Source organism: Neolamprologus brichardi, chromosome 22 (genome assembly GCF_056152115.1).
Source record: "Neolamprologus brichardi isolate AB-2024 chromosome 22, ASM5615211v1, whole genome shotgun sequence".
In the NCBI taxonomy this organism is placed as follows: Eukaryota; Metazoa; Chordata; class Actinopteri; order Cichliformes; family Cichlidae; genus Neolamprologus; species Neolamprologus brichardi.
This window is the reverse complement of record NC_142124.1, coordinates 16,010,368-16,028,409: the sequence shown is the minus strand read 5'-3', so window position 1 is coordinate 16,028,409 and position 18,042 is coordinate 16,010,368. Positions and strand designations below refer to the sequence as shown.

Here is an 18,042-nt window from a genome sequence, read left to right as displayed (position 1 = left end):
CGTGATCAGTCAGTTTCAAGGATAACTCATTATTATATACATCAGCTTTCACACCTGATTGGGGGGGGGATTATTACCTGAAAATGATTTTATTCAAATGATTCTATAAAAGCAAAGTTTCCAGATATGTATTAATAGAGATATACATGCTAAAGGTTGAGTATGTTTCTCCAACACCCACTCACAGTCTTCCTCTTTCTGTTTTCTCTCTCTGTATCACAGTTAGCTAGAGGCTGTTGCCACCCACACACTCAGTCCTGACAGCAATTTACATTCAGAATAGCCGATGCGAACGCATCCATGTGTTCTAATATGTCACGTTTCCTTAGATCACTGCATGCTGCAGGTGACTTTCTCAGTGGCAGGTGACAATACAACCTAAATATTTGTCTGCTTGGTCATTTGATCCATTTGCTCTCGCGCTGAGACACGAGGCAGAGTTGGGATTCGTCCCCACAACGATCGAGGAAGATATCCGCTCCCGCCCATCCCTCGTGGTCGGGCCGACGGGTCTGAGCATTTTTCTCACGCGGAGAAACAGATGCGTTGTGCTGCGTGTTGGTGTGTTTCATCATCTTTACTGTGCAGTTGTGTGCCCGTATCTTCTGCAGTTCAAGTAGAAGCCCTTGGAGTTGTTTCCATGGATACCAAACAATTAGCTGGGATTCAGAATAGAACCTGGAGAGTCGCCTATTTAGAGGCTTTGGGAGTGAGGAAATCATAGGATGACAGAGTGTCTTGATTTTGCATTGCAAAGGGAAGAAAAAAGGGCTCCCGTGGGTAATGGGTAACTTCTAAAGGAAAAATAAATAAATAAATAAATAAATGAATAAATAAAATGCTCCAGCAGATCAATCAGAGACAAAAATAGAACAGCAGAGCGACTGTGAACATGAAACACGATCACGTTTCCTTATGTGCTGTGAAACATATGGACGCTCTGAAGCTAGCTTAAAAGAATGCATGCATATAAAATGGAATATGACCGTATTGTACAACCTGGGCTCACTTGAGGGCCGTATTGTAGCTTTTGACATGGCTCATTTCCACTTGTGAAAGGCTGAAAAGTGTGTAGCTGAAAATGTGATTGCTTTTTTGTTATTTTTTTTTTTTAAAGAAAAACCTTCATTCTTGGGGACATGAGGAAAGGCTAAATATAGATTGTGCTCCCAAAGGTTTGCACATAAGATAAAGGTACACAAGCAGCCTATTATCTGAAGACTATATATATATAAAGTGATATCATATGTATGATGTGATTGTTGCAATAGGCAGGAGGTGATTTATCTGCTTGACTCAGAGAGAGGGAAACATGCTAGCTTTATTCTGCCTTAAAATAGCTTTGGAGATGTTAGGGAAGTTGGGGAAGGTGCATTTTGGGATCAGATTAACAAAATATAGATTAAGTAATTTGTTTAGATTTTAAAAACTGAATGTTGTGGTTTCTATTGAGGTTTATGTTCCAGAGTCTTTGCTAGCTATGGCCTGTAACCTTTGAATAGAGCGACCTTGTTTTATTTCTTTTAGCTAAAGCTAACCAGTTATAAGCCATTGCCTGATATTTAACTTACAGATAGAAAATCTAATGTCTTGACTGCCCTATGTATGATTACAGTGGCCAATGGAATTAAAGATGGTGACATTATTATGTCAACTATATAAAATGTGTTACAGGAACAGCTAGGTACTAGCTAGGTTACGCAGCACAGAAAAAGCCAGCTAACGTCCAAACTGTTTTTTTCTTTACTGGCAAAGACTCTGGTATGCTTGAAGGCTTTGGAAAATGCAAAGAAGTGCATAGATTTTGAACTCTTAACTATTTTCATGTTTTACAGCTTTTTCTGTTTTTAAAGACTCCACACACACACTAGTGGACTGTATGTGCCCACAATATAAATTGAGTTTGACAATCCTGATCTGGATTAACATGCAAAAAACAGATTTAAGTCTTTTTAACTCGTAGATGTCAGACTGTGTCCATTCCTTGAATTTTGGTTAGCAACGATGTAAATAGACAGCCACTTATAATACATGTATAAATGATTTAGCCTCTTATTTAAAAACTCTGATGGTTTATTGTAAAACCAGTAGTCTATCACAATCCACACACTGTTATCCTCACAGGCTAAAGATGGAAATTTCACTGGATTGTTGTTTATTTCCAGTTTATGTATCAGAAACTGTTCAATAACCCACTTTTTTCAGACTATAGATGTAATTTGATTGAGATTCTGCAGTCAAAGAAAGAGCAAATAGAGGAAATATTGGAAAGTCTGGTTGTTCTTGATTGCCTCATTGCTTGGCTGTTTTTGTGCACAGCTGGGATTCTCGATCTGTATCCTTGACTGGCTTTTTTTTTTTTAGTGCTGCGTCACATTTTATGGTGGGTGGTAAGGTGTTATATCATTAATTATAATCTCTGGAGAGAGTGCATTTATTTGTGGTGCTAAAACCAATATCATATAGTTCCATATAGTCCTAACGGTAAACTGGTATTAGTTGGACATAAGTAAAGGAAACAGTTGACGCATCTTAATTTGACCAGTTTAATCTGACCGTGTCAGCAAACACAGAAACATTTTGGCCTTGCGGTCTGATGAAATCCAACAAACTGGTTATTGATTCTGTGTTATGTGAGTGTTATCGTGAGATCAGTTTTTCCCACAGTTACTATTTTAACTTGGTGTTTGAGGAAATTGAACAGTTAATGAATAGCTCAGATTTCTGTCGTTCATATTTAAAGATGGGGATAATGTGGGATGGATATATTCGTACTCTGTGACCCTCACGCTCCTCTGCACTGGAATCGCCTTCCAGGTCACCACATAGACACACACACACTCGTGCAGAGAAAGTCTCAAAGATAGATGCATATACTTTTATAGATCCATCACCATGTTTCCTCAGTTGCTACTAGCCTAAAGTCAAACCAAGACCATGGGTTTCAAGATGACTCATCAGAGTGTGGGTCTTCCTCCGAATATAGTTCTCACATCAGGGTTTCTTTTTCCTTTTTTGCGTCATTTTCCACTGGCATTAGATATAAAAAGTTTTCCCTTCTGATGACGAATATCTGTTTGGGCATGCAGTTGTTTTTCAGACACTGTGTTGTTTTTTGTGTTTTTCTCGGGGGGCTGTAGATGTATGTTCTTGTTGCTGGTGTTCTTCAGCTTGAACTTCTCTGTGCTGGTATCTTGCCTGCTAATAATGTGTGTTCTGTCAGTGTTTTCTGATGATGTTTTCCCTTCTTGATGGGACTGAAGTGGCAGCTGCAAGGTAATGATGCAAGCTATGAGTAGGACGTTTGTTGTGAAAGCAGTAAAACGTTTCTAACTAATGGAAAACTGACTGTCTTGTGACCTCAGAGAGAATGAAACAAAATGTAACAATAAAAGGATAAAAATTAGTTTTAAAAAAGGACAAAAAAAAATCATTAAAATCATAACTGCTTGATTGATTCAAGCATTATGCAGGATTTTACTGATGTTTTGTTGCGTTTTGTTTCTTCTTTCTCATTATTACAGGATCAAAGTCATCATTCCTTTAGTTGCTTTCACAGTATCATGCTGATGCAGAATTTCACTATCGTGTTTGAGTACAGTAGTTTGCCAACACAGTTAATTTCCACTGAGATCTCTTAACTCTTAGCAAATTTCCTCTATTTTGGCAGACTTGATACATAAAATATTTAAGCCTGGAAAAAAGTAAAAATGTGATAATCCAACTCTTTATCTCAGAGCTGGCTGCCAGATTGTACTAGCTGGAGTTGCCTTAACATTGGTTGACATAAATATTGAACTGAAAGTGTATGTAAATACAACCCAATGTAAAGACATGATAAGTGATCAATTTAAATGGCTTGAACTAAGTAGATGTAAGTTTAAAATTACAAAATTCTTACTGGTTTCAATCCCTGATATCCCCACAAAGTCTCAGCGTTTAATAATTATTGTGTTCAAGTTATGCTCCTGCATTTATTGAAGGTTTCAGTCTTTTCCATTTCTTATTTGTTATTCTTGCTGCTTTTGTTTGGCACTTTTTCTTCATAGACCAATCTCGCAGGGCAAGTTTTGCCTCTGCAAGACAGTCAAGCATGGAAACTCCTCCCAACACAACCCCACAGCCTTTCAGACAGCCGGTAAGTACAATAAAACCATACAATGCATGCTCAAGTATGTGATGTAAGCTTTATGCTTGTGTAGAAAACCCCACAGGGTAGCTAGCTCCTCTGTAAACTTCTCACTGTAAAACCATAACTTATTTTCCTCCTGTTTTTCTTTTTTTGTTTTAATCTTTAGAGCTTTCTCAATCGAAGGTTGAAGGGTTCCATCAAGAGGGCAAAAAGTCAGCCCAAACTTGACCGGACCAGCAGCTTCAGACAGATGATTTTGCCCCGGTTTCGTAGTGCTGACCAAGAAAGGTAAGTAATCATAATATATATTTCCAGTTTGTGATCTGTCCATTGCTCTCCATTCCAGATTTTAAATATTGTTACCTCAGAGCGACGATGTGCTCACAGTTCATCCAATATTCATAATGAAAAGTCAGAGGAGGCCAAGGCTGCAGTTTGAAAGAGAATTTTTGATACGGCAATGGTCTGTAATCCAGAGACAAAAGGCACTCGCAGTACCTGGAAAGTTACTCCTTTGCCATTTCACTGATTTTATGACAAAAACAAAAGATAAAAAAAAGATTAGAGCATGAATTTGAATGCTGAAGGAAGTTAAAGTATGCAGAAGATACACAGACAAACCACAACTGAGTATAAAGAACCAGAGGCTGTAAACATTTACATTGTTTTCTGCTAGCTGATGTAATCTGGAAAAAAATAGACTTCAGATATCGCCAGCAGGTGTGGAATTAGTAACGTCCTGGTTATAACGAGCTCAATTGTATCATAGCCATCACTAAGATAGTGGATACATTTATGCACTGAGCTTGGGAGCTAAACCATCAGCAATCAGAATCTGTTCTTTCTTGGGTGTCTGACAATCCTGTTTTTTTGCACTGTGTGTTATTTCAGTGGCTACTTTACATCACAATGGCAAAACCTCTTAACTTTTTTCCTGAAAGCTGTGGGTTTTTTTTTTTTTCCTTCTTTTCGTTGAGTTGCTAATGTCAGTACCTGGTTTTAAGATTGCCTGTTACAAGCCGACCGACAAGCTGATTCATTTCAGTAAACTCAGGGATTTTGTTGTTACAGTCCTACTTACTCTGGTATGAATGACCAGTTGCCAAAATGTTAGCAAGCTCTAACCAACAGAAAATACATTTTATTGTCAGGCGCCTGGTCCGAACACTCGTCCAGAACCATTCGTCTGTAAATGATTAATCTATACGGGCCTTTTTTGCAGCAAGCATCTGACTTATCACAGCTGGAGAAGTCAGTGTTATTTCCAGTAAGATTAACTTTGACTCTCTTCTATTCAAGTGTGCCACTTATTCATTTTCATTTTTTTGTATTTGCACTTTTCCAGCTGTGATGTCTGCTGTGAAAAAGGCCTATGGAGGACAACAGATCAATAAAAGAAAAAAGTAATGGGTCTGCACGCTGGCTTTAAAGCTTCCAAATATAGCTTAGGCAACATGGGTAAAAAAGGGACTGTTTTAACTTTAATGGTGACAAAAAGTGTATAAACACTGAACTGGCTACATCAATGCTGACATCATTATTTGGCTATTCTATGATAGGTCTCTATGCATGATAATATTAAATCCATTATCACTGATTGAAATGCTCTTTTCTTCTCTTAGGGCGTTTCTTTAAACGGTGTCTTTAAATCAGCTATACCTGCGCTTCGGATTATTACTCACATGTCATGCTCACATGCAATCATTAAGATTTGTGTTACCCTGATTAGAGATATGCATTAATCCTTTCATCACAAATCTATTTTGTGCTTTTAAAGGGACACGTTTGTCCTCAAGTGACTCAAGCAGAATGTGTATGAATCTCCGAGGAGCTCATGACTGCTTTCGCTCCCACTGTAGCTCCTTATCAGCCACAAAAGCAGAGCCCCGTTGAAAGAAGGACGCTGCCTTTAGCGATACCTTCACAGATGGTTTCAGCCAGTGACGAAAGATCTTCATTTGAGTGATATTAATAGAAGAGCAGTCTATCCAATCATTGCAACGATGCTCTCTGAGCTGCGATTTATTACAGATGAACAGAAAATAAATAGGGGGTGAAGGCTTGTATTATCACAACACGGAAAAGGTTTGTTAGTTCAGTTTGTTTTATGTCTGCACAAAAAGATTAAACAATAGCAGCTTAATTAGATGCACATTTATTTAAATATGTACTCATACTCATGTATTTTTTATTGAGATGTCTCTATGAGAAGCCTGCTCATATATACAATTAGAATCACTGCTTTTCATCAGCACAAAGTCAGGAAAATAGAGCTGAAATGAGTGTAGTGTTGAAATCCGTTGGGCATTGCAGTGGAGACACTAGTGTGATTTTTCTTGTCGGGATGCAATAGCTTGCAGCTCTAGAGGCTTTCACCGCAGCTTTTTCTTGTTTTGCATTCTGAACTGAGGTCACATCCCGATGGATTCTCGCTTGCATTGTGATCAAAATTTTATGCAGTCCTCACACAATCCAGTCACGATGCACATATGGGAAGTACAAAGATGTAGAGAGGGAGAAGGTAAAAATCTAATGCTGACACTACACTTTGCTCTCACTAAAGGAGATGCTGTAACAGACGCATTTAGGGCAGGTGTGGCTGACCGATCCTAGAAGTAATCAGTGTGTCGTTTTTGCAAAGCGCGTAGAGATCCTCTGTTGTAAAATTCAGATTGCCGGTTCAGATGTTAAAGCAAGTTTTGCATTAACCCGAGGGTTTCTGTGGGGGCAGCAGTGAAGGAAGAGGTGGTGGAGGGAGCTAAATGGCGATGGGGTTAAAGTCTGCCTCGGTCGATCTGCCTTTCCCCTCTAACCACAGCCGTTCACCGCTGCCTCAGACAGCTGCCTTCACAGCCTGCTCCGCGTTCTGCCCACACACGCTTAATTCACTCAGTAGTGTTAAGTTGACTTTGCAATAAACCCACAGCATTCAACTTCACACTCTAGCTTTCCAACGCAGCTGCTCGGCCTTTGCTGCCAAGTCGGTTTACCATGTCCTGCGTTCTGCGATGGCACCGTCAGCTCCCTTAACACGATGATTCACTCCTTTTCTGATCAGTATTAAAATGCAGCCTTAAATTTCTCTTCTCCTTTTACTGCATCATTATCCATTCAGTCAGGACCAGGATAGTCAGAAGATTGTTACTTCCTGTTGCAGTAATTTATATTTATAGCAGCGTGATTCTGCTCTGGGATCATCCATAAGGGTATATAATGTGCAGCAAGACTCCTGTATGGACCAGTTACTGCTACTCCAGGCATCAGTTACTGCAGATATGACATTGATTAGGCCGGATACAACATGAAAGGAAAAGCTGGGATGTAGGTGGGTTGTAAAGTGGCTTGCAGATGTGTAGTAACTGCAATAACAGCTATCAAATGAAATGTGTGTGACCTGCGTAACTAATGCTGCCCTAAGTATGTGCATTCAAAGCACCACTACATGCTGAGTCATACTTTTGGTGCAATTAGACCCCATATCTTTTTGCTAATCGTACTTTAAAGTTAATTTTGAAAAGCTTCCATTGTCACTTTCTGACTAAGGTTTGTTCACAAATACATTATTTTTCCCCATTCTTTTTAAATAGATCCCTGTCCACATCAAAATGCAAATGCCAATGGTTAGGAGAGCAGTTTGGTGTTTGCTTAATAAGATTTTATAAACACTGTATTTTACTTTTTTTTTTCTTTCACCAAAGCCAGTTTTGGAAAACATTACAGGAATAGACTGACATTTTGGGAAATCTATTTCCATATCTTTGGAATTAGCCGTTAATTCCAGTTCTCGTCTAACTAGAAAGCGAGGAGTGTTATTTTTAATTACAGAATTTAAAAATAAAATGTTTAACCATTCAGTCTAAACTGAGCCTCCAGTCGTGACTATAGAGCAGCCCATAGCCCTCTACATCTCTAATGTCTGTCTGCCAGCAAATCAATTTAATGGTTCTCATTCAGTCTCTGTTTGCTGCAGCCTGAAAAGCTACAGTTAAACCAAAAGGACAGGCGCCCACTCACTAGTTGAGATGGTAACACACACAGCAAGTTAAACAATAGTTTATATTTAGGTTTCCTCCTTTTCCCATTACTGTGAGCAACAAAATCCCTTTCCTTGCTCCATTTTTCCCAGTTCTGTTGCCTGTTAAAGACAGCTTCTTTCACATTTCTGCGTTCAGTTCCACCACTTTTTCTGTTCTTTGACAGAGCTGCCCTCTTCAAAGGTTATTCCATGATCAAGCCATAATCCTCCCTGCGTTTTTATACCTGCACTAGAGTGCACACTGCTGAGCTGCTTCTCAGCACTTGAATTTACATTACTAGACGGTAATATCGACCTTTAAATTGAGTTTTTGTTACTGTAGTTTAGTTAAAGGTATATCTGCATTTTCAGACGACACCACGAGCTGGGCTGCTATAGGCCGTTTCCTAATACACATTATGAGTCACATGAGCAAAGTCAATACACCAAACTGAAAACGCAAGAACTGAAAATCTGGTGTGGCTTACTTTTTCCATAAACTCATTATAAAAGGATCACATCTAAAATAATTGTGTTGAAATTGCAGGAGTGACACATGAGGATGTTTGAGCTACAGTGACTCATATTGTGTGAAAACACCACCATAATCACATCTAAATTCTGAAAGTAAGTCAATATCTTCCTCTTCTTCTCTAGGACTCGCTTGATGCAGAGCTTCAAAGAATCCCACTCCCATGAGTCCCTCCTTTCTCCTAGCAGTGCCGCAGAGGCTTTGGACCTAGTTTTGGATGAAGACGCCATAATCAAACCCGTCCATTCTAGCATTTTAGGACAAGAGTACTGCTTTGAGGTGCGTTGCGGTTGTTTAACCTTTTCCCTCTCTGTGGTTTCACCTCCCTGCTGCTGGATTTGTTTTATCTCACTGTATTTATGTCGCAATTCAGGTGCCACTACAAAGCCACTTCACACCTCACTTGAAAAATAAATGAGGTGGCCCAGTGGTTTATGGAATTAGTGCTTTAATAATTGAGTTAATTATATAAAATTGGAAACTCAGAATTGATAGTTTGGTCTGTTCGGAGTTACCAGAAAGCACAAAAACAAAAGAAGTGATTTGAAGACACAGGACCAGATTTACTAACTGGACTAAGTACCTCAAGGCTGCAAAAATGTGCCAATGGAGTGTAAGGTTCTGCAAGTGATCTATAAGCATGGACAGCAAATACTTTTCACAAGTGACCCGATGCGATATATGATTTAAGAGCAGCACAAATTAGTGAGTCAGAAATGATCAGATCTGCGCAAGTTTTTCTCTCCATCAACAGCATGCCAGTTCAGCTGCAGGAGAATCGATATGTTTTGATACGAGGGCTAATTTTACTATTAGAAACTGATGGAGACCGTGTAAGATGTAGCATCTGTTTATGGATAAATCAGACAGCCTAGATGTTAGACCTCAGCTTAGATAGCAGAACGTACTCAGAGAAAAGATTGCTTTATTATAGACGTATAAATAAAATTATTTACCTTATGGTCTTGGCCACTCTAGATGTTTATAAAGCTGCTAATAATGTACAAGTAAGACCACGTGGGGGTGCAGCTATGTATTAAAAAGCCAAATATAGGCAGTTTTTGCAAAATCCCAAATTAGAATTAGTGAAACCTGATTGACATAGTTGTGTTTATTTCAGTTTGTTATGTAATAAAACTGTTACTAGAGAGAAATAAAAAAAATAATATAAGAAAATGACACAAAAGTCCATTTGTGATGTTGCAGAGCTCAGTGTGTGCGCATGCAGAGACTTTTATGTACTTTGGGCTAATCTTAGTGTAGAAATGTGGCTAAAAACCTGAAACACTGAGAGGTAACTAGGCAGAACAACACAGCTGGCGTACTCAGGTGTCCCCTGTAGAGGTGGGATGCAGAGGAACTCTGGCCATGAGGTGAGCCAGTTTCCTGAAGAGCATGAGGGGGATCAAGGACAGGCCTTCCAACAAGTTATCAAGTCACTCAGAGGCGACTGAGCAAAGCAGCAAAAGGCTTTGGAAGAAGAGGAAGGACTCTAACTGGGCTAAAAAAATGTCTGCCATGGGGGGTAAAAGCAGAACGGGCATATACCTGGGGTGCCAGGTATTGCAGTTGAGCTTTCTGGTGGTGTCATGGCGCTGTCAGTGGAACACCAGTGAAAGAGGGTGCCCAACTGGTAGCCTTGACAATGTTTTTTGCCCCTTTCTCGATGACAAGTACTGTTACAGATTCCAACAAAAAGTCCTATGAGCTGAACTAAGTTAATTGAAAAACACTAAAGATGATCAAAAATAAAAATCATTGCTAACTATAGTTTTATAAGGAATCTTTCTTGATCATGAACGCAAAAAAGTGATATGTTTTATCCACAGGTAACGACTAGTTCAGGGACAAAATGTTTTGCCTGCCGTTCAGCTTCAGAAAGAGACAAATGGATCGAAAACCTGCAACGAGCTGTCAAACCCAACAAGGTAGATTCAGTAGAACAGATTATATTTCATCCTAGTATTACACTCTCACTGAAAAGGATCGACTACATTGCAACATTATGAGACAGTTTTAAGTAAGGACTGTTATAATGCAGTAACAGAACTCCTCGTTTCACTTTCAGGATAACAGCAGACGGGTGGATAATGTCCTCAAGTTGTGGATCATCGAAGCGCGAGACCTTCCAGCTAAGAAACGCTATTATTGTGAGCTGTGTCTGGATGACATGCTGTATGCACGCACCACCAGCAAGCCCCGCACCGACACAGTCTTCTGGGGCGAGCATTTTGAATTTAACAATTTGCCTACCATTCGTAGCCTTCGTTTGCACCTCTACAAGGAAACGGACAAAAAAAGACGCAAGGTAACAGAAGTGTCTCGTGAAGTCATTTTCAATGCTTTTCGTCTAAACATTTGCAATAAATACGTGAAATAAACATGTTTTTTCTTAAAAATCTAGGAAAAAAGCACATACATTGGCCTTGTTAGCATCCCCATATCCAGCATCACCGGCAGGCAGTTCGTCGAGCAGTGGTACCCGGTGATTCAGTCCAGTGTTCTGGCCAAAAGTGGCGGTGTTGGAAGTACCAAAGTTATCAACGCCTCACTACGTATCAAGTCTCGCTACCAGACAATGAACATCCTCCCGATGGAGCTGTACAAGGAGTTTGCGGAGTACATTACCAACAACTACCGAACACTGTGTGGGGTTCTGGAGCCTCTGTTGAGTGTGAAGAGCAAAGAGGAGGTGGCATTTGCACTGGTGCACATCCTTCAAAGCACGGGGAAGACAAAGGTAAAGAGAGGTCAAATTATGGCTTGTTGGTGTATTTTAAATAATTTATTTTCTTGTCTCCCTCTTTTCTGTTTGATTTGTATTTTTTAATTTGCAAGAATTTTTACAGAAGTACGGTTAGGTCCAAAGGTTTCTGGACAGTGGCACTTTTTATTGTGTTTTTTCCTCTTTACACCAGCTCAGTGGATTTTAAACCAATCAACAATCAAGACTTTGAGCTTTAATTCAAGAGATTTTATAAAAAACATTTAAATGAACGATTTAGGAATTACAGATATTACAGTGTGATTGTGTGTACAGTGTCTATTTATGTCTGTCTCCACGTTGGGTGAGTGCTGAATAATTGTATATGAGAGCGTGAGGGTGGGAATGGATGTTTGTATCTGTGTGTGCCTGTTGGTTTGTGTCTATGTGTCAGGTTGGGTATCTCTAGGGACATCTCAGGCCCTCCATGGTATGGAGGCCTATCTCCCCCCACCACTCCCCCTGCCAGTGGCAGACGCCCTCAGACATCGGTGCATTGGTGGTTCTTTGTGTCCGGGGATGGGCGTCCAGGTACCCACCGGCTCACTCCTGGTGGCTGCTTATCGGGGCCTGGAGCCTGGGGCTCGCTCGGGCTCCTTCGGGGGTGGGGTGCCCTCGGCCTCTCGGCCTGGGGCTCGGTCACTCTAGCACAGCTGGCTGCCGGTGGAGCTCACGGGCACATCACTGCAACCCCCCCTGGCTTCTGCTCCGCGGCTGCTGAGTGACCCCTCATCTGGGGCTCTCCTCAGCTCTTTCCAGGATAGTGGCGCGGCTGCCCCTCTGTTGGTCTTCCTTGGTCTCCTTTGCTCTTGGGGCCTCTGGATGTCTGGAGCCTTGATCTCCTCCATGCCTGCTTCATGCCCTGGAGGACGGGGCTATGGCCCCCTACACCCTCTAGCAGATCATTACATGAAGGAGCCTTTTAGATACAAGCGCGCTCATGCTCACAGGTGTACACACGGGTGCTCACACACACAAACTACACCCTTTTTGGCTTCTACCTCAAAGCACACTGTGCGCTGTCGATCTTACGTGCTGCACAATAATATTTAATATTTAGGATTTACTGTTATATTCACATAGATCATTGCGATGATGTTGTTTATTATATTGCTCTCTTTTTCTTTGCTTGTTTTCTCTTTTTTCTTTCTCAACAGGTGATCCAGGTGATTGATATATGTATTTTTTGTCTGTTTGTTTTGTTGGTTTTTGCCCTTTATCACCGTCCCTCTTCCTCTTTTTCTTTCTTTCTTTCTCCCTTTTCCCCAGTCAAGTCTGTCCCGTGTTCAGCAAATGAAAATAAAATAAACAATAAATGCAAAGGTGAATCAAATAGACCAATACGGCAAGGCTGGGATGGTCCATTTGGTAAAGTAAATCCGTTGGGCATCTTTCTTTGCCTTTAGATAACAATTCTGATGGCAAAAGAACCAAACGGGACAGGCAAAAAAAAAAGGAATTACCGATATTTTTTCTCATATATTTATACACCAATCATGCATACTGTTATGACCACTGACAGGTGAAATGAATAACACTAATTATGGTTTCGTAATTGCACCCATTAGTGAGTGTGATATATTGGAGAGCAAGTGATTATTTTGTACTTTACGTGTTACTTTTACATTTATTTACTTTAGTTGTTACGTGTGTTAGAAGCTGCAAAAATGAGCAAGCATAAGGATTTGAGCAAGTTTGACAAACTGTGGCCAAACTGTTTTGGCTAGATGAGTGGGTCAGAGCATTTCCAGAGCTGCAGCACTTGTGAGGTGTTCATAGTCTGCAGTGGTCAATATCTACAGAAGTGGGCCAAGAAAGAACAGTGATGAACCAGCGGCAGGTTCATGGGCAGCCAAGTGTCAGTTATTTGTAATGTTAATGTTGATGTTGGTTCTGATAATACATTTCTAGGATACACTGTATAGCCACAGACCAGTCAGGGTACCCATGCTGACCTCTGTCCACTGTCGAAACGCCAACAATGGGCATGTGAGCATCAGAACTCAACCACGGAGCAATGGAAGAGCGTGCCCTGGTCTGATGAATCATGTGTTCTTTCACCTCATGTGTATGACCAGGTGCGTGTGGTCTTTTACCTGGCCAGCTGAAGCAATGTGATGCTTTAGGCCAGGGGTCAGCAACCTTTAACACCCAAAGAGCCATTTGGACCCGGTTTCCACGCAAAAGAAAACACTGGGAGCCGCAAATACTTTTTGACATCTAAAATGAAGATAACACTGTATATATTGTTTTTTTACCTTTATGCTTTGTGTGAACAACTAAAGAGTGTTGCTTATGAAATCCATGAAGTGCTACAGAGAAAATTACATTTTATTTATGCAATGAACACATTTTGAACTCTTAAAGAAATATAACAAAAAGGAAAGACACCCAGCTGAACTAAAATGATCCATGTAGCAAACAAAAACTGTTGTGTACTGCCACCCTTATATCGCCTTTGGGCTTTTGGAGCGTAGCAGAGCCTTGACCTGAATTAAAAAAATAATTGGAATAAAGCACTATGCTACTAAAAAAATGAAAAATAAATATTTGCAAAATTTTGCATAAATATTTATTTATTTACTTATATTTATTTTACATGGTAAATGTGTGTGGCGGGGCTTGGTCTGCAGTGCCACTGCATGGGAGTCGGATGCACCTGAGCGGCACCCGCAATCACGCCTCGCCGCCTTAAAGTCTGTGCTCTCTTTGCTGTTGTGTTGTCGGGCTGTGAGCTGAAAAGCTACAGCCGGCTGTATGCGTACAGCAACCGTGTGTGAAAAGTGGTCGATAAAGAGATGCTGAAAAGCATCTTCATGGAAACATCGTCGGGTCTGCCGTGATATGTTTACAATGGGACTTCTGCTCCTGAACCTCTGCGCACAGTGAAGTCACTTTCATCTTTACGCAGGACTGTAAGCTGTCATCTGTGAGGCGTGAGCGGTGTTTGTTTTTAACATAGTTCGCGGTGGAGCTGCTGACATAATGTGGATCCAAAGATCCATAATTGGCCTATCTGGGGTTGAAAGTCTCAGTAAATGCACAGCGTTTTGGCGGGTATACCGGCTTCCGCGAGTGTGACGCTTATTTTGAGCGACGAAAAATAATAAAATATAATTTTATTTTTATATTTCAATATCACAATAATCTTCCAATTTAGAACTACAAGTTTAAAAAGAACTAATACAAAAAATACACTTCAGCTAAATACATGTAATTTATTTTCCCAAACCATGTGGAGCCGCAGTGTAAGGACTAAAGACCCGCATGCAGCTCCGGAGCCGCAGGTTGCCGACCCCCGCTTTAGGCAATGCTCTGGTGGAAAACCTTGGGTCGTCCCATCCACGTGGATGTACCGCCTATCTAAGCATTGTTGCAGACCATGTACACTCTTTCAAGGAAATGGTATTTCTTGATGGCTCTTTCAGTAGGATGTGCACCCTGCCACAAAGCAACAATGGTTCAGGAATGGTTTGAGGTGTTCACCTAGCCTCCAAAAGATCCAAGATCTGTGGGTGTGTGCTGGAGAAACAAGGACAATCCATGGAGGCCCCATCTCGCTACCTAAAGGACTGAAAGGATCTGTTGCTAATATCTTGGTGCCAGATATCACAGCACACCTTTAGGGGTCTAGCGAAATCCATGCTTCAATGGGTTAAGGCAGTTTTGACAGTAAAATGGGGACCAACACAATATTAGGCAGGTGGTCATAATGTTATGCCTGATTGGCATATGAGGCATTTTCAGAGCCTAAAAAGTAATTAGATCATTAATTGACAAGCAATACTTTTGTTAAACTCCTTGAATTAAAGCTTAATGGTCAATGCATGCACAGTATGATTGTTTGATTTCAGATCTGCTGTGGTGGTGTACAGAGGCAAAACTACGAAACAAAAGTGTCTTATAGACTTAACTGTATGTGTACTCAGCTGTACTGTAAGTGTAATCTCTTCTCAGGAGTTCCTGTCAGACATGGCGATGTGTGAGGTGGATCGATTCATGGAGCGAGAGCACTTGATCTTTCGGGAAAACACACTCGCTACAAAGGCCGTGGAAGAGTACCTCAAACTGATAGGTCACAGATACCTCAAGGAGGCTATAGGTAAGGCTGCTATATCAGTGCCCTGCTGACTGAATGAAGGTATGTGTGCTTGAAGCTCTAAGTAAATACCTTTTTACTTTTTACTAAAATAGGCCAAGTTCATGCATAAGTAGCATCTGGCATTTAGTGTAACCGATGGTGCCATTGTTTGATGTTGTGCTTGTTTTTGTGACATGCACAATTACTCCCGTTTGTCATGGCTCAATTTCAGAAATGCAGTCTCTATGAAAAATAGTCTGTCACATCAGCAAAGACAAATGATATTTTAATAGGATTTCTGTGGCACAACATTAAATGCAAATGTCTTTTTTGGTGTAAGACAAGTGTAACTAATGCAAGTCTAGTTAGACTAGCTGATTTTCTTTTTATAAAAACTAGCTAAAATCAAACACATTTAGACATCTCCACTTTCATCCTATTTTTGATTATTTAAATGAAGAATGGTGAGAATTTAAGCTGTGCATCTCTGTGTGTGCGTGCAGCACCACTTTTATTAATCCTTGAAATACTCCTCTGCATTTATAAAACAATCTGTAAAGTAAAAACTATGCATATTTTATATTTATGTTTTTAAGATTCAGCCATTATTAAAGCAGTGTTATATTCACAGTTTTACATTTATTTACTTTAGTTGCGCCATTTTCTAGGGAAAAGGAAAAAAAAAAAGTACAGTATGTGCAGTTGTGTGCAGGTTCAGTTGTCATTGCAGCTTCTTTTTGTATATAGGTTTTTTTTCCTATAAAGGTAAAGACTGTGTAATCTACATTTTGTAGGTGACTTTATTCGAGCCTTATATGAGTCTGAGGAGAACTGCGAGGTGGACCCCATGCGTGTCCCACCATCAGTCCTCGCTGACCATCAAGCCAACCTTCGAATGTGCTGCGAGCTCCTACTCTGCAAGATTATCAACTCCCTCTGGTCAGTCTTGTGCCCTCAGAAAGCTCTGTATGTGCAGAACTGTTCTCATTGCGTATTAATTGGTGCCTGAAAGTAACAGAGGACTGAATCTTTCAGTCTGCCGTCCATTTTGCCCAGACGAGTCATGTTCTCACTTTCATTGAAAGCTGCAGAATTAAGTAGAAGTCAGTTTAAAAGGATATTAAACATGTATTAAACTGAGGAAAAGAAACTGAATTATTAAAATAAACCCTGAACAAATACATTGTTTTGAGCAAGGAAAACTGCTCTTTTCTGTATGTTTTAAGTCTCCTGACCTTGAATTCCCGAGGGTTTTGCATAAGCTATAGCATTTTGTCTTGCTGTTCTCCCTGACAGTGGGAAATAAAATCATGTTCTTGTTTCAGCATATTTCCCCGGGAGCTGAAAGAAGTTTTTGCCTCATGGAGAGCCAGATGTGCTGAGCGCGGAAGAGAGGATCTCGCTGACAGCCTCATCAGCTCCTCTCTGTTTCTCCGCTTCATGTGCCCAGCCATCATGTCACCCTCCCTGTTCAACTTAATGCAGGAGTATCCCGCTGAACGCACGTCCCGCACGCTCACGCTCATAGCCAAGGTGATGCAGAACCTGGCCAGCTTCAGCAAGTGAGTGTCTGTATTCACCTGCCCTCTTACGCCAGCTGTGACGTTACACTCATTTGATTCAGTTCAGTTTTAAATCTGCAGGCGTCTGACACTTGTGCTAGGTGGGATGGGAGTCACAGACTGACATCACGCAAATAGAGATTTGCAGTTTTGACTGCCAGGTTATAAGCTGTTACTCACCGACGTTGAACTCTGAGCCACCGCTCTGCACTTAAAGAATTGTCTTGAACATCATAACGAATTCCCCTGGCGTAACTAGGCCCCTGTGATTAAGACATCAAAATCGCACACAGTGGTAATTTATTTGACTGCTTTAAAGAACTGTTTAGGATGTGCTCTCAAGGTCACACCTGTTATACCAAAAATAACTTTTAAGATGAAACTCAGGCTTATTCTTAATTATCCCTTCTAACAGTTACAGACCTGAAACAATTAACTGATTAAACTTAACCTTGAGGATTGGCACGTTACAAGTTACAGAAAAAAAAAATCAAAACAACACTCTGATAAAAGGGACTCACTTTGGTGGCACTGAGATAATGAAAGTAATTTCTTCCAGTCATACTCGGAGTTTTTAATTCCACACGTACATATAATAAAACATCAAAAGTAGCCAGTCACATTTTATATAAAAGTATCTTTGAAGAGACCTTAGTTATGAACTAATCCAGTACAAATATTTTCAGGTGAACTTGATCAGAAAGGTGCAGTTGAGCTGTCATGCTAGTGTTCCCAAGGCCATTAATTTGGAGTGTCTTAAAGTACACACTAGGTTTCCTGTTATAAGTTTTTAAAATGTGTGTGCAACATATTCATATAACAATAAAAATCCACCCTTCTCTCCTCCTCACCTGCCTCCATAATTTTCTTCAAAACTGCTTTGATCCTTCGCTCATACCGAGAGTGCTAGCTTGTGGCTGCCTTAGCTAAAGCTAATGCTCAGGATAGCATTAGCT

The 18,042-nt window shown here is 40.5% G+C and overlaps 1 protein-coding gene across 5 annotated transcripts in view; it reads left to right on the top strand.

Annotated features, from left to right (window-relative positions):
• The window catches only part of syngap1a (synaptic Ras GTPase activating protein 1a), a 57,984-nt gene that overhangs the window by 13,412 nt on the left and 26,530 nt on the right, over positions 1 to 18,042 (top strand). For 4 of the 5 annotated variants that reach the window (XM_006787913.2, XM_006787912.3, XM_006787908.3 and 1 more), the window contains 9 exons: positions 4,050 to 4,138; positions 4,299 to 4,420; positions 8,805 to 8,958; positions 10,509 to 10,607; positions 10,727 to 10,987; positions 11,084 to 11,419; positions 15,401 to 15,545; positions 16,319 to 16,463; positions 16,850 to 17,086. In XM_006787913.2, coding sequence (XP_006787976.1) covers positions 4,094 to 4,138; positions 4,299 to 4,420; positions 8,805 to 8,958; positions 10,509 to 10,607; positions 10,727 to 10,987; positions 11,084 to 11,419; positions 15,401 to 15,545; positions 16,319 to 16,463; positions 16,850 to 17,086 — 1,544 coding nt within the window. In that variant the 5' untranslated portion in view covers positions 4,050 to 4,093. The remainder of the gene's footprint in view (positions 1 to 4,049; positions 4,139 to 4,298; positions 4,421 to 8,804; positions 8,959 to 10,508; positions 10,608 to 10,726; positions 10,988 to 11,083; positions 11,420 to 15,400; positions 15,546 to 16,318; positions 16,464 to 16,849; positions 17,087 to 18,042) is intronic. The other variant, XM_006787910.3, reaches the window with a different exon arrangement.